The sequence below is a fragment of the Arvicanthis niloticus genome, chromosome 14 (assembly GCF_011762505.2).
Source record: "Arvicanthis niloticus isolate mArvNil1 chromosome 14, mArvNil1.pat.X, whole genome shotgun sequence".
Lineage (NCBI taxonomy): Eukaryota > Metazoa > Chordata > Mammalia > Rodentia > Muridae > Arvicanthis > Arvicanthis niloticus.
This window is the reverse complement of record NC_047671.1, coordinates 73,294,259-73,308,897: the sequence shown is the minus strand read 5'-3', so window position 1 is coordinate 73,308,897 and position 14,639 is coordinate 73,294,259. Positions and strand designations below refer to the sequence as shown.

The window sequence follows — 14,639 nt, the reverse complement described above, 5'->3', positions numbered from 1 at the left end:
TCTTAGACACTAACTGTCCAGCCTGGGCTACTCTGCCGTGTCCTTAGCTCATTTCAGTAATTACCGTGTTAAGATCCAATCGCTTCCATTTGTAATTTGTTCTTTTTCTGTAGCATTTTATTCTTTTCTGAATTCTACCATTTCAGTAACTTCCTGCATGCAGACAGATCTCTTTATCATGACTCTGATCTCTCGAGACAGATGGGTGGCGCTTCTCCTCTGTATGGGGTGCCCCTCATGCTGTATGAGGGGCCCCTCATGCTGTATGGGGGGCACCCCTCATCTTGTAACTGTTTCTTTTCTTTTAATGATTAATTTCCTCAAAAATCAAAATACCTCTCTGCTGTCACTATTTGTATTTCTATTGCCTCTTGGGGTTAAAAAAAGTCTTGTCTATTTGAATCAATGATGAGACCGTTACTAAAATGTACACAAGTAAACTTGCATATACTGAAATTTTTCCATGTAACTTGAGAAAAAAATTACAAATACTCGCTACTTTCTTGAGATTTGATTTTTCTTCTGTATGTATGGTTATTTTTGACTGTATGTGTGCATGTGGATCATATGTGTCTATTGCCTGCTGAGGCCAGAGGAGGGCATCAGCCAAAAGAGGACACTGGATCTACTGAGACTGGAGTTAAGAGGTGATTGTGAGCCATCCTGTGGGTGCTGGGAATTGAACCCAGATCCTCTAGAAGAGCAGCCAGTGCTCTTAATGGCTGAGTTATCTCCCCAGCCCCAAGACTTGTTATTTTTAAATTCTGTTTGGGTGTGTGGGTCTATGTATGGAAGTGTAGGTGTCTACAGAGGCCAGCAGTATCAGCGCCCTTACAGCCGAGGTAAGAAGGCTACAACTGTGGTTCTAAGCCCCTGACATGAGTGCTGAGAACCGAACCAGGGTCCTCTGATAGAGTAGTGTACACACTTACCTGCTAAGCTGTCACTGCAGCCCCCACACTAGAAGGGTTCTAAAACAAATACTTTAAAGAGACAGTTGTATTGTTGTAGCTCAAGTCCCAGAATATAGGAAAACAATGACCAGTGTCCTGAAACTGTGACTCTCTGCAGTTGCTAGGACAGCAACAAAAGGTGCATACCCAACCCCACGTCCTGACCCAGCTTTTTAAAGGGAAGAGTAATTATGTCTACTCACCATTCGCAAAGCTCCGTCCGATATAGTACTCTAACTCCTTTACATTTGTTTTATTCTCCTGCGTCTCAGGGTCAACATAGTCTTCAGTTAACGTCACATTCAGAAACTGACTCTGGTGTGGGCTGCATGTCAGCTCACAAAACAGGGTCACTAGGTTATAAAAACATGACGGACATCTAAGGGAAAAGTAAATTAGATTTTATGACCGGATATATCAGTAAAAATAAAAGGTAAAAAAATAGCTACAGAATACTTAAAATTCATTGAAAAGAGACAACTTATCATGAAAACAGTAGACTCAGAAAATGATGAATCCTATTTCTCTCCAGACCCACAGGTTCTTTTTATCTTTATTTTATGCGCATTGATGTTTTACTTGCATGTATGTCTGTGTGACAGTGTCAGTTACATACAGCTACAGAACTGGAGTTACAGACAGTTGTGAGCTTGGAACTGAACCCAGGACCTCTGGAAGAGCAGCACTCTTAACCACTGAGCTATCTCTTAAGTCCTTAGACTCACAAATTCTTAAAACCTTATTGTAACATAAAGAAATAGCTTTTAAGACTGCCCTAATGCTGGGCGGTGGTGGCGCTCGCCTTTAATCCCAGCACTTGGGAGGCAGAGGCAGGCGGATTTCTGAGTTCAGGGCCAGCCTGGTCTACAGAGTGAGGTGAGTTCCAGGACAGCCAGGGCTACACAGAGAAACCCTGTCTCGAAAAACCAAAAAAAAAAAAAAAGACTGTCCTAATATTACATTTAATTTATTCAGAAATAATTTTTAAAAAGAAAAAAGACTTTCCTGAATTCTGTGCTTTGTAACTGTAATTAGAGATTTTTATCTTTATTCCAAAAATGATACAGTTTTGATTAAGAGGAGGTAGGTGTGTGTGTGTGTGTGTGTGTGTGTGTCCATGTGACACAGACTACTATAGGATGTATACCTTCCGTTTTCTTCTGAGAGCCAAATAATGGTAGCCTCTCCTGAAACACAGGAGGACTTCCCTTCGACTTCTGAAGATTAAAAAGAGCCATCACCTTATGAGGCCTCGGATCAGAGCCCGGCACGGGAAAAGGTAAAAAAAAAAAACAGAGAGGCAGGCGCTACAGCAGTGCTTGCTGCAAGCACTGCAGCAACACACGGGTTTCCACAGAGACCACAGCTGACTGCTGCCCTTTGGGTTCAAAGTTTAAGCTCCTAATGTTGACTTGTACACGTGGTAAAAGGGTTCTCTCTCCCTTTTGGTCCACATTACTTCACTGTTCCATGGAGTTCTAGAAACAGGAACCACTGAGATTACTGTCTAGTCTGATTCAGTCCTACTAATCAGATTTGACAGAGAATGAGGGCGATGTGTCCAGTCCCCAAGAGCCTCTGCTCCAGCGAAGGAGACACAGAGGTCAGTGGCTCTTTTTCAGTCCTTGTCAGACAAAGACCTTGGCTGTCACTAGGGCCTCTGTAAGACCAGTATGTGCCCTTAACTGCTGAGCTATCTCTCCAGGCCAAAATAGAAGAGTTTTAAGACAGATACTTTAGAGAGATTGTTTTAATGGCTGTAGGTCAAGCCCGACAATACAGCAAATAGTAACAAAATCAGAAAGTACAACTGCACCACTCCGACAGGAATCATTCCTGGGACGCTCTGCTTTCCAATGAATCACAAATATCCCATGGTACTTCACTTAACCTGTATGAGCATTAATTTCTTTTTCTTTTCTTTTCTTTGAGACAGGGTTTCTCTGTGTAGCCCTGGCTGTCCTGGAACTCACTCTGTAGACCAGGCTGGCCTCGAACTCAGAAATCCGCCTGCCTCTGCCTCCCGAGTGCTGGGATTAAAGGCGTGCGCCACCATCGCCCGGCGTGAGCAGTAATTGTAATTAATTAATTGTAATAGCTGTATAAAACTCCATGTTAGTTTGCTTCTCTTGTTATTATAACTTCAGCTTTACCCCCTGATAACACCGGAAGGGGGCTAGCGATGGTAAATGTTTATATCCATAATCCGTCATTTAGAGTGGTTAGTAAATAAACGTAATCTGCCAATGCCAAGAGCCTAGAGCGGCAGGAGTGGATTCTTGGTTCTTGACTCATTATTACATTCTGTGATATCTGGAAGAACAATTTAGCAATGGCTTTCCTCTCAGCACTGCCCATATCTCCTAAGACACAATGCCCTGGGCAGAGGCAGGGTAGGGTCCTGCCACCTACCGTGATATCTAGAGAGGGCTTCTTCCCTCTTTACCTCCTTCCTCATCCACCTTTACAACTGTGCTAAAGTCTGGATAATTTACAGACACCAAAATCTGCTGCTCTAAAGAAAACCCCAAGTTGTTCTTTGCACATTTGGAAACCACTAGATGGGCTTAAAGAACAACTATTACACAATCTTTTTGCACTGCCACCTACACTAAAAAGAGTGCAATGTCTAGGAGCTAATACCAGCACAGCCTTTCAGCACAGAGGGATGCAAGGACATCAGGCAAGCGCCAGTGGAATGCTGCCAAGATGACAAACCTGAGTTTGATTCTTGGACCCACATGGTGGAAGAAGAGAAGCAACCGCCATTTGTCCTCTGATTTCTATGTGCATATGCACATGGTGGGTACACATGGTGCACACATGTACAAAGTAAATAACTGATTTCCATGTGCATGTGTACACAGTAATAACTGATTTTCATTTGCATGTGCACAGTGTGTACACATGATACAAACATGTACACAGTAAGTAACTGTAATAAAAATTAAGAAAAGAATGCCAGGCAAAGCAAGGTAGCAAGGAGCAAGAAGGAAGTGAGGGAACCACACAGATGGAGGACCCAGGTCCTGAGCAGGACAACAGGGACCACTCCTTACCACAGTGCACAGTCTCCACTCTGAGAGACCCTAGGCCTCTGTGCAGATAGGCTTAAAGAACATCTATTATACAATCTTTTTGCACTGCCAACAACATTAAAAAGAGTGCAATGTCTAGGCCCCTTTGTGGGCCAGGACACCTGGAAGGAAACCAAGTCTTCGATCTAAAAGCAACTAGGAAGAAAACTAGTGGATCATGTGACTTCCCTTTTCCTTCTAACACACCAGGAGTCCCTTCTCTGGCCTGTAAGGCACAGCAGAGCGACACCGCTGTCTGCCGGTAGTCAGCCTACCTGGACAGAAACTGGAGGAGCAGCTGTAGGTTGCTCCTCAGTGTCTGAAGCTGTTGAATGTCACAGCAGAGACTGACGTTGTCAAAGAAGAGTCCTGGACAGAGTTCCTGTGAAGAGAGAGGGGGTTTCGAGACAAGTTCAGTCACTATGGGCAGCGACACACTTCAGCCTATTCAAGTTCAGCCACAATGTTCTATCCACTTATTCCTCCAGGGACAGTCACAACTTGCACTAACTCTGAAGACCTAGTGCCACGCTGGATTACTGAGGCCCCAAAGCCAGTCTTTTCAGTCTGATTTTTTCCCAGTATTTTTTTTTTTCAAACAGCCCTAAGAATCACACTAACAAAAAGCATCCTGGGAGGCAGCCAGAATTCACAGGCTCGCAGGGAACAGAGAGATCACTAAAGGAGACGACGAGACCGCCAGCCTCTTAGTGGCAAAGTCTAAGGAAAAGCAAGGCTTGGAATCTAGGAACAACAGAGCTAACTTCTAATACATTCTGCAGAAGTCCCAAAGCAACATCTGGGTACCAAGGTCAATTCTAGACAGTCACTCCCTACTGGGAAACTCCAGGAGACAGAGTGAGCACCTGGAAGATGAAGCCAGGAGCCTTTTATCAGCTCTGTGTTATGGGGTAGAGGCCTGAGTCTAGGTTAAGCTTTAAGCCCAGGGGCTCAGCTCAGCAGTGATGACTGATCTCGGAGAAATCGTCTTCCATTCCTGATCCACATGGTGGTTCACAACCCAAGACATCCAATTCCTGTATATAAAGGCTCCCACACATATATACACATACAAAAACATCTTTAGAGAGTTAAGCCCTTTAGTCTCACCTCCAGCATCCCTACCATGACACAAGATACTGCATATGCTTGGGTGCTCTCAAAACAGCGCGCTTACCTGCAGTAAGTCGTCGCCGTCCTTTGGGAGGGGTTTCGGTGGACCAGAATACTTACAGTTGTACCTCTTATCTCCAGTGGCAATTCCACACTCTCCATACCAAACGCAGGACTGAGAAAACACCTACAGAATCATGGAAAACGGGCTTTAGCGAGGAAAGGTGCTCAGTCAACGAACCTTTCATGCTACCTCACAAATGAAGTAACAAAGGTTCTTGCTAAACATGTCAAGAAATATGAGTAAAGATGGAGCAAGCCTGGCATGGGTCAGCAATCCTAGCACTTGTGAGGCTGAAAAAGCATGAATTCAAGGCCAGTCTGGGCTGCACAGTTAAGACCGGTTTGAACCACGCTGTAAAACCCTGTCTCAAAAACAGATGAAACAAGGGACCCAGGCCATGGGGTTCCTTCGCTCGCAGAGGACCCAGTTCCCGGCACCCACTTGTAGGCCAGCTCCATCGTATCTGGCACCTCTCTCTGTCTCTGTCTCTGTCTCTCTGTCTCTGTCTCTCTGTCTCTGTCTGTCTCTCCCTCCCTCCCTCCCTCCCTCCCTCCCTCCCTCCCTCCCTCCCCCCCATCTCAATATCTTTTAAAAAGCAACCAGGCCTAAAACCCCCAGTGGACTTGTCAGGTCAGTGGTGTGGGAGTGGGAACTCTTTCCCACTTAAGAGAGGGTCTAGCTCCAGCAAGTGTAGGTAGAAGCAGTGCTGTACTTAGAAAGTCAGTGCTTAAGACATAATTTGGGGGAACTGCACACACACAAAAACTAAACAACCAAAAGGATATTTCCCAATATATTTAGATTAACTACTTTTGGTACTTCAAAAGTAACCCAAGGAACAAAACCCATAATTATCACTAACCTTACCTAAAAGGCGGTGTAAGAACAGACACTGTTCCTGAGCTACAGAGACCAAGGAACGTACATGCTAAATTTAAGGACCATCAGCAAGGCAACATTAACCTAATATTTCTTATGAAAAGATGTCTCAAGAGCTGCTCATATTCCCCATGTGACAGTCACAAGGCTGCCTGGAACTTAAGAAGGAAGGGTTCCTGTGAGTCACCACCCTGACAAGGGTGCTCCCCAGAGGAAGCCATACTGTGCTTCACAACTGACTCAGCACAGATGACCCTGCAGGCCGGGGACACTGGCTTAGAATTGTCCCACGGGGAATTCGTAAACCAAGGAGCAAGCTGGATCCCAAGATACCTGGTGCAAAGCCTTAAACACACTGAACAGGAGAGACAGGGCCACACACAGGCAGACAGCTAAGTCTTTAGTTCCCTGCCTAGATGCAGATCCAGAGCATAAAACACAGTAGGAGGGAAGAAGGTGGGACAGTCTCACAAACTAGACCAGAGTACACTACTGTCAAGGGTTCCAGATCAATATAACTTGTTTCCAAATTCATCCTTTGGATAATAAACATTTTACTGCAGGACATAGTGGTGTACACCTGGAACTTCATCTACCACACAGGAGGGATGAAACAAGAAGTAGGAGAGAAAAGCGGACTGGGAGACCATGCCGGGGAACTCGGAGCCCCGCCTTAACAGACAGGGGTGTAGCTAGTGGCTGTTGAACATGCAGAAAATCCTGTGTTCAAAACAGCAAAAACAAGAACCGACACCCCCAAACCGCATGAGATACATGTGTCTGACTGCATCTATGCCTTTGTGTGTGTGTTATTTTGAGACGGGGTTGGGGGTAGGGTCTAACTATGCAGCCCAAGAGCAACAAGCTGCTTCCGTGCTGGCTTGCAGCCTGTGGCCCCACCCCCTTCTGGACTCACTGAAAGTCCTATGTTTAGGAGAGAAATTATCCAAATGGGGAAGTGTCGATATTTTAAAGCAAACCCAGCAAGTCTAGCAGAGAGCTGCACTCTGGCCTTCCAGCGGGCAGGTGGGCGCCGATGTAACTCAAGTTTCCTTTCAAAAGGCTAAAGCTGATTGAAGGTGTGGGTAGAGCGGACAGTAAGTACAATTTAAACAGGGAGCCTTCTCTCATTCCTCAGAACTCTACCAGCTGCCAAGCCAGTCACAACAAAATTCAAAGGAAAATTCCAGAGGTCAGTTAAGAGTTTTATCTAAGCAAGGCCAAACAAAAAGTGATTTGTGAATTCAGTAGGGTCATCACCAGCAGGTTCTGAGCTGGGCATTCCAATAGTGTGACCAGATGGCATTTACCACAACAAAGGGGATGAGATAAAGAAAACAAGGTGGCTGGTCCTTGAATGGTGCCATTAGGTAGTCTCAGATCAACAGCAGTTCTCTGACTTTGATTAAATCTATACTGGCCCAAAGCAAGCATCAGCTCCCAACCCAAGGGCCCCATAAACCTTAGCAACAGAAACCCAGCCAAAAGGCCAGACAAAATGACCCAGCATGGTTTCCCAAAGACCTGCCTCTCTGTTGTCACTGACTTCAAAGACAAGTGTTTTTCTGCCCCTTTGAAAGGAGGGGAAAAGAAAGGAGTCAGGAGCTCTCGGATCCGAGAAGTCAATACTCCAGAGAAGCTACTTAACCTTTTAAGTAGAACACAAAATACTTGGGGTTTCCTGGCCATTTAAAGGCAATCGTCTCACAAAGTCACCTTGGCCACTGCAGTGGTCCTAGCCAGAGAGCACTGGGCGTGACAGGAGGTACTAGTGCAGGGGTCTCAGGTATTCCAGTAGCACAAAGCAAAGCTCTAGGAGACTATGAACACTATTTGTCCAAGGTCACAAGTGTATTGAAACTGAAGCTTTGGGCTCCAGGCACAGACTCTCCATAAAAGATAATTAGGCCACAATGAAAGCCTTTCCCAGTAGTTCCGTCTGCCCACTCCCACCTCCACAAGCCCATGCACCTCACCCTGCAGCACTGACAAATGAGCCCCCCCCCCATGTCCCCAGGAAGCTCCCCAGCTGGTTTTTCTTTTCAGCATGTTAACTTCCCCACTCTTGTGTGTGCACCTGTCCAGACAATCTCTGCACATTTCTGCCTCTGCCTGCCAGTCTCTGGTGCCCAATCATCGTCAGTGCCTCCAGGGTGTCCACTGGTAGGCTCCCTTGCCCAGACATCTCCGCAGTCTGTAGTTTCCAGGTACTTAGAATCCACCCTCACCTTCTGCCTGTGACAAAGCCTTACACACTGTGTCCTGGCTCTTCTCTTCTGTCCCATCCTAAAGGACCTATCTGCCTCCACACTGGTCCCTGTCTTCTTTACTACCTATGGCTAAAACCATTCTCTGGTCTCCACCTCCTGTGGCGCCTGCTGATGCACTTAAGCATGTCCCTCCAGAACACCCGCCCGATGTTCTAGTCCCATAAGGATATAGTATAACCCACTCCTAGTTTACAGGCTCTTGTAAGTGTGTTCCCACCCAGAACAGATCTGTGACTCATCTGGATTCCAGATGAGCAGGTAAAGTGCCTCATTAGAAGGACTGAGTCACAGACGGCAGAGCTAGACTGCACCTACCGTGGCCTAGGTGTGTGGGAGGCTGGGGCCTGCCCACTGCGCCAAGAGACTACAGACCTAGAGAGACAGAGCTGGGCCACGCTCATCTCTGCAACCTATGGCAGGTCGAGCTGGCACCTCAGAGGCAGGATCCACAATCTCACAATCACCACAGACAATAGGCAGTCAGGGCTTCTCTGACAAAGACGACAGATGTGTCATGAAGTCTCCCAGGGCTGTCACACTGACAAAACCACGCTCTGGGCAAGTAGAACTCACGTGGGCCATATACTTCCCTTTTAGGCAAAGAACCTGACTTCTAAACTTAAAGCTGCCTTCACTGTGACACAAGAATCCTGAGTTTAAGATGAGTGTGGTGATGCACACCCCTAACCCCTGCACCTGGATTGCTACTAGATCTTAGTTAGGGCTTCATTGCTGTGAAGCAGTATCATAACCAAAGCAACTCTTCTTATACAGAAAATCATTTCCCTGGGGTAGCTTACACTGTAGATGCATTATCATCATGGCAGGAAGCATGACAGTGTGCGGGCAGACATGGTGCCGGACGAGCTGAGAGTTCTACACCTTGATCCAAAGGCTGCCCCAGGAGACTGTCTTCTGAAGGCAGCCAGGAGGAGGGTCTCTTCTGCACCAGGAAGAGCTTGAGCATAGACACGTCAAAGCCCTCCATCAAGGCCACAGCTCCTAATAGTGCCGCTTCTCATGGGTCAAGCACATTCAAACCACCACAGAGGCCAACCCAGGCTACACAGCGAGACTGTCACCAACCCAACCCAAACCAAAGGAAACCAAACAACAAACATACCCTGGTTTTAAACTCCGAAACATTCTCATAGGGAAGGAAGCATTATGTGCAGCATTAAGATGAAACTCCCCAGTGTTTGGGGTCCACCGTCACCACAAAGTGAGCCTAATCACACACAAGCTGTTCTAGAGAGGGACAGGAGTGAGGGCTGCACACATGTGATACACTGAGGCCACTGAACACTGCTAAAAGTCAAACATGTATTTTACCACTAAAATAACACAGAACAAAACCCTGCTCTCAGATGTCCTTCACCAGATAAAATGAAAACTCGGTGTCAAGAGCTTCAGTTCCCTGTCACCACTGTGAGGTCAAACAGGATCAAGGATCACAAATCCGAATGTCACACCATAAAAATCAAATCTCTTATAGTACAGCCCACTGACCTATGCAGTGGGACTCCTCACAGCCTGTGAGCTGTTGCTATGTCAGATCCCTGAGACTGTGATTAATAATAAGCAGAACGCTCTCTGGCTCACAGATATGGGGGCTGTAGGGGCTTCATCCTGCCCTTGGCCCCGCCCGCCTGCCCGCCGCACGCACAGTGGAGAGCAGAGAGGCAGAATTGCAGACAGACTCACCCTGGATTAGGATCTCCTGAGCACAATTCACTTCCACAAGATGCACTGATGGGTGTGCCCGACAGAGCACTCCTGGCTCATCAACACTGCTGTGGGGTGTGCTGGCACACTCAAGCCAACAGCAGACACACTATTTTTCAGAAATACCACTCTTACAGTGATATTCTCAATGAAAAGATAACATTACTTAAGCATTACATTTTTGTCCATTTCTAAAATATTTTTTAAAGACTGCAGAGTTTTCTTTAATTGCAAATCAATGCACACCTATCAGATATCCAGATTTTGCAGATACACTGAATTCAAACTGAAAGGCTTCTCTTAGCTCTCGACCCTACCCATTTCTCAGACTGAACCAGTATAACTCATCACACGCAGGTCTTCCTAGCTTCCTCCACAGATAAACATCCAATTGCGTATTTGCAGAACCACAAGTCTGGCGTCGGCTCCCTTCCATAGCTCATTCTTTGGCTCGTAACTACCCTCTACTATTTTTATCTAAGACCCTAAGACCAAACTCCAGTCACAGAAAACCAGGTCTCATTGTTCTTCCAGACTCTGGTGTCTCCCATCCTGTCTGCCCTCTCTAATGATCTTTGCTTAACTGCCCCTCCCAAGATCATTCCCTCCTAAGCTGAACCCTGACTCCCTCTACTCTGGCTGAGTGCAGTGCCCAAAGTAGGTGAGCTGCCGTAACTGATCAGAAGCAGCAGCTGGCTTGGCGCCAGAGCACCCAACTCCTCCCTTGGAGTCACAGAGGCAGCCAATGTCTCTTGCCATGGTGACATGTTTTAGTCACATCCTGAGAGCTCCCCTGTGGACCTACTAGGGCTGGGCACTGACAAATTCTGCCTCTAAGGGCCAAACATTAAATAATGAAGGCTTTTGAGCCTTTGGGTCTCTGTGGCAAATATTCAACCCTGCCTCTAAAAGTTCAAATGCAGCCACAACAAGAAGTAAACAAGTGGGCATGTCCCAAACATGTGGGCTAGGTAGGCCGCAGTCTGCTGGTTGTCACTCCGAGAGCAAGTAAAATTTATAAGACCTGAAAGAGTATTTTCTTGTTTGTCTTGATGCCCTCATAAGACCATGAAATCTTCAACAGCTGGGCCCACGTGTAAGTCTTCCTTTGAAACACCCTGCATCCAACCTTCATCGGTTTAGAAACCAGCAAGACTCACAGTGAGATGAGGGAATTTCACTGATTTCATGAGTTCAGAGATGAGAACTCAGTCACCTGGCTTGGTAGTTACAAGGCTAGAGAAGTCTCAGCTTTTGAAAGACAGGTCAGATGGGACTTAATTACTAGAAGTCTCACTGAGTCAGAGAGCTGCTTTCAACAGTTATAGGGTCAGTACAGGAAGATTTAAGAAAAATTAACCCTTCGGCCATCTATCAATCGGCACTTACAATCTCTGAGCCCCTCTTCCTATCCATGACCATAGATGAACGGAGGCTTCCCACACTACACAGAAGAAATTCTGAATAGCAAGAGAAAGGTGGACTCCTGGAGTCTCTAATGAACCCTACCAAGGTCTAAACCCACAAATGTGGAAGGAACACCAATGGTGTGCCAGGCACACACTGTGTCGTTTTTCACTCACTCATTTCTAACATTCCATCATCACACAGAATTTGAGAATTTTACAGGGAAGGGAACTAAGGCTCAGAATTGGCTGTCCATGGCATGGCTCACAGGTGACATAATTCTGAAAACCAAGTGTCCACCAGCTCTTCTTCTGTCTCTTCCCACAAGTCCCGAGTGCCTGCACAGTCCAAACTGCAGCCCAGTCTGGGCACTGGCAGCCTCAGAAGAGGGAGGCCCAGCAGACAGGCTGCCCCCCCACCCCACCGACTACAATGTTCCACAAACTACAGATGTAGAAGCAATGAAGTCACTCAACATTTCTAGGTGGTTGTCAGGTGTGACCAACAGTCCAGTAGCTCCACGACAGAGCCCAGACACACTACAGTTGGCACTGCCATTTCTGCTACAATTGTGGATAGATAGAGGCAACACAAGGACCTGGAGACACAGCTGGCTTCAGCTCCAACAGGAGAGAGGCCAGTGGCTGCTGGTTAACCCCACTGCCTGCTGCCTCCTCTAGGGAGCATGGACACTGGACTGTCCAGCCAGAACAAGGCAGGACAGCCTGGAGGGAATCCTGCCCGGAGATTATACTGCCTGCAGTTCCTTTGGAATTCGGAAGACAGATTAAACAAGCACAGAGGTGGAGGCTTAGTTTAATCTGACTTCTAGGGTAGAAGCATCTGGTTCTATTTTCAAATCCAGTCTGACAAGCACACACGCGCACACACACACACATACACACAAGCAAACAATAAGTTGTGTGCATATGTGTGTGTGTGTGTGTGTGTGTTTAAGTCAAATATTTCTGAGTGTGATGGATATAGCTGAGTGTAACACTCCAGTTATTCTTGCAGATAACTCTTGACCCTTCAGTGTAAGTAACTCACCCTAGGCCACACTACTAATTACTATTAGACATTCATGAGCTTCAGCACACACAGGATCAGAAGAACCACCCCAAAATAGATGGACAAAATAAGGGGAGACGGCTCAGTGGCTCAGAGCAATGGCTTCCTTTTCAGGAGTCCTGAGTTCAATTCTCAGAACCCACATGGAGGCTCACAAGTGTCTATAACCATAGTCCATGGGACCCAATGCTCTCTTCTAGTGTGCAGATAAAAGACCCATTCAATTGTAAAAGCAGGGAAAAGACACTTTTATTGAAGGGGTTCTGAGGACAAAATAAGGTTAGCTGTGTGATCACAATGACATACTGTGCAAAAACGACATAGCCACTTTTTGTCTTTAATCGTCTATAATCCGGATTGTTCCCACTGCCTGCTAGTAGGCATGGCTACACAATACCTACCATGCCAGCTCTCAGTAGGCTGAAGCAAGAGTGGTTCCAGTTGGAGGCCAGCTTTGTTTACACAGCAAGTATGACTCAAAAAGAAGGACGGTCCCTGCCATTTTAATAATTTTGCAAAGACAGTTTCATACTGAAATTCACCATAATTACAATAAATGCGAGGAACAGTTTTTTGTTAGCAACTAGATTACTTTCTAGTGTTTAATTTTTATTATTATTATACTGTGTGCAAGCATGCAACGTAGCACATGTGGAAGTCAGGGGACAACTTCTCAGAGTGGCGTCTCTTCTTTCACAGCTTGTTTCCAGGACTGAACTCAGGTCGGCAGGCTTGTGCTGGAAACACACTTGCTGCCCTGCTACAGATTTTTAATTTGTATTGATAAATATTTCTGTGTATTTATAGGATACAATAATTCAATATAAGTATGTGACATGAAATGATTAAATTAGGGGAAGAAGTGTTTTCATCTCAACTATTAAGCTTTTCTATGGCTGGTCTCCATCTTCCCAGATTCCTCTTGGTCACCTGGCACACAATTCACCCTCTGTAACAATGTAACAATCTGCCCTTATGTTTATTATTCCTCACCTCATTATCATTCTCACCCCTCCTTCTACCATTATGTGCACACAAGAAGGGGAGAGAAGCTGACATTACACAGCCCCTATAGCAGATGCACTGCTCTCCCAAGGCCCCGTGTCCTACACGATGCCCAGAACCTCTACTTTATATCTTGTGACCTAAGGAGAAGAGAATGTGCTCAAGTGTCTCTCAAATCCTTCCAGAAGCTCATTCATTCCATCAGAGTTTTTAAAAACAAGTACTGATTTTTTTTCCAACAAAATATTTTAATTGATTATTTGGGAATTTTATATCATGCACCCTGATCACTCTTACTTCCCAGTTCTTCCAAGTTTAGCCTCATCTTTACGACTCCCCCCACCCCCCCCCAAAAAAAAGAAAAAGGAAACATGTCCAGTGTGTATGGTCGCACTTCCAGTAGCCAACCCTTAAAGAAAATCAAGTCGTCCTCATCAGCATCCCTGCCAGAAGCCACCAACTGTGGAGAGCTCACGTGAGTGTCCTCAGCACAGATCTTAAGAGTTCTCTTCAATGGCTTCCTGTCTAGGCTGTGACTTTTGGGGAGGTGGGGGGGGGGGCTGTCACAGGAGTCTTCTATGACTCATTGTCAACTGTGTCTACCGTCATTGATATCACCGTGTCCCTCATTCTCAACTGTGTCTGCAGTCATTGATATCACTGAAAAAGTCTCATCCTTGCAGTCAGTGGGAGCATGGACCACGGTTGTCTACATGGCCTCTGGCATCAGCAGTTTTCAGTGGCAGAACAGGCCACATCAGTGTGGCTTCTAGGACACTGGCCACTGCAATCTGGCCCATGGACACCAATGTGACTTCAGGCAGCAGCGCAGAGCACTGAAGACACTTATTTTTAAAAACCATATTCCCTTTAAAGACTAAGATAAAAGACATAGGCTGGGAGCTGCAGGAGGCGGCTCAGTTGGTGAATTAGTGCTTGCCACACAAGCATGAGGACCAGTTTGGACCTCCAGCACCAACACCAAAAATCAGGCACTGTGCTATATGCTTATAATCCCAGAGCCGAGGAGGCAGAGACGGGAAGATGATCTCTAGGGCTTGCTGACTAGTTAGTC

General features: G+C 46.2%; 1 protein-coding gene across 1 annotated transcript in view; it reads right to left on the bottom strand.

Moving 5' to 3' along the window:
- Npc1 (NPC intracellular cholesterol transporter 1) overlaps positions 1 to 14,639 on the bottom strand; it is a 46,072-nt gene that overhangs the window by 28,154 nt on the left and 3,279 nt on the right. The window contains exons 2-4 of the mRNA XM_034517728.2: positions 5,208 to 5,330; positions 4,306 to 4,412; positions 1,157 to 1,332 (exon numbers count right to left, since the gene is read on the bottom strand). Coding sequence (XP_034373619.1) covers positions 1,157 to 1,332; positions 4,306 to 4,412; positions 5,208 to 5,330 — 406 coding nt within the window. The remainder of the gene's footprint in view (positions 1 to 1,156; positions 1,333 to 4,305; positions 4,413 to 5,207; positions 5,331 to 14,639) is intronic.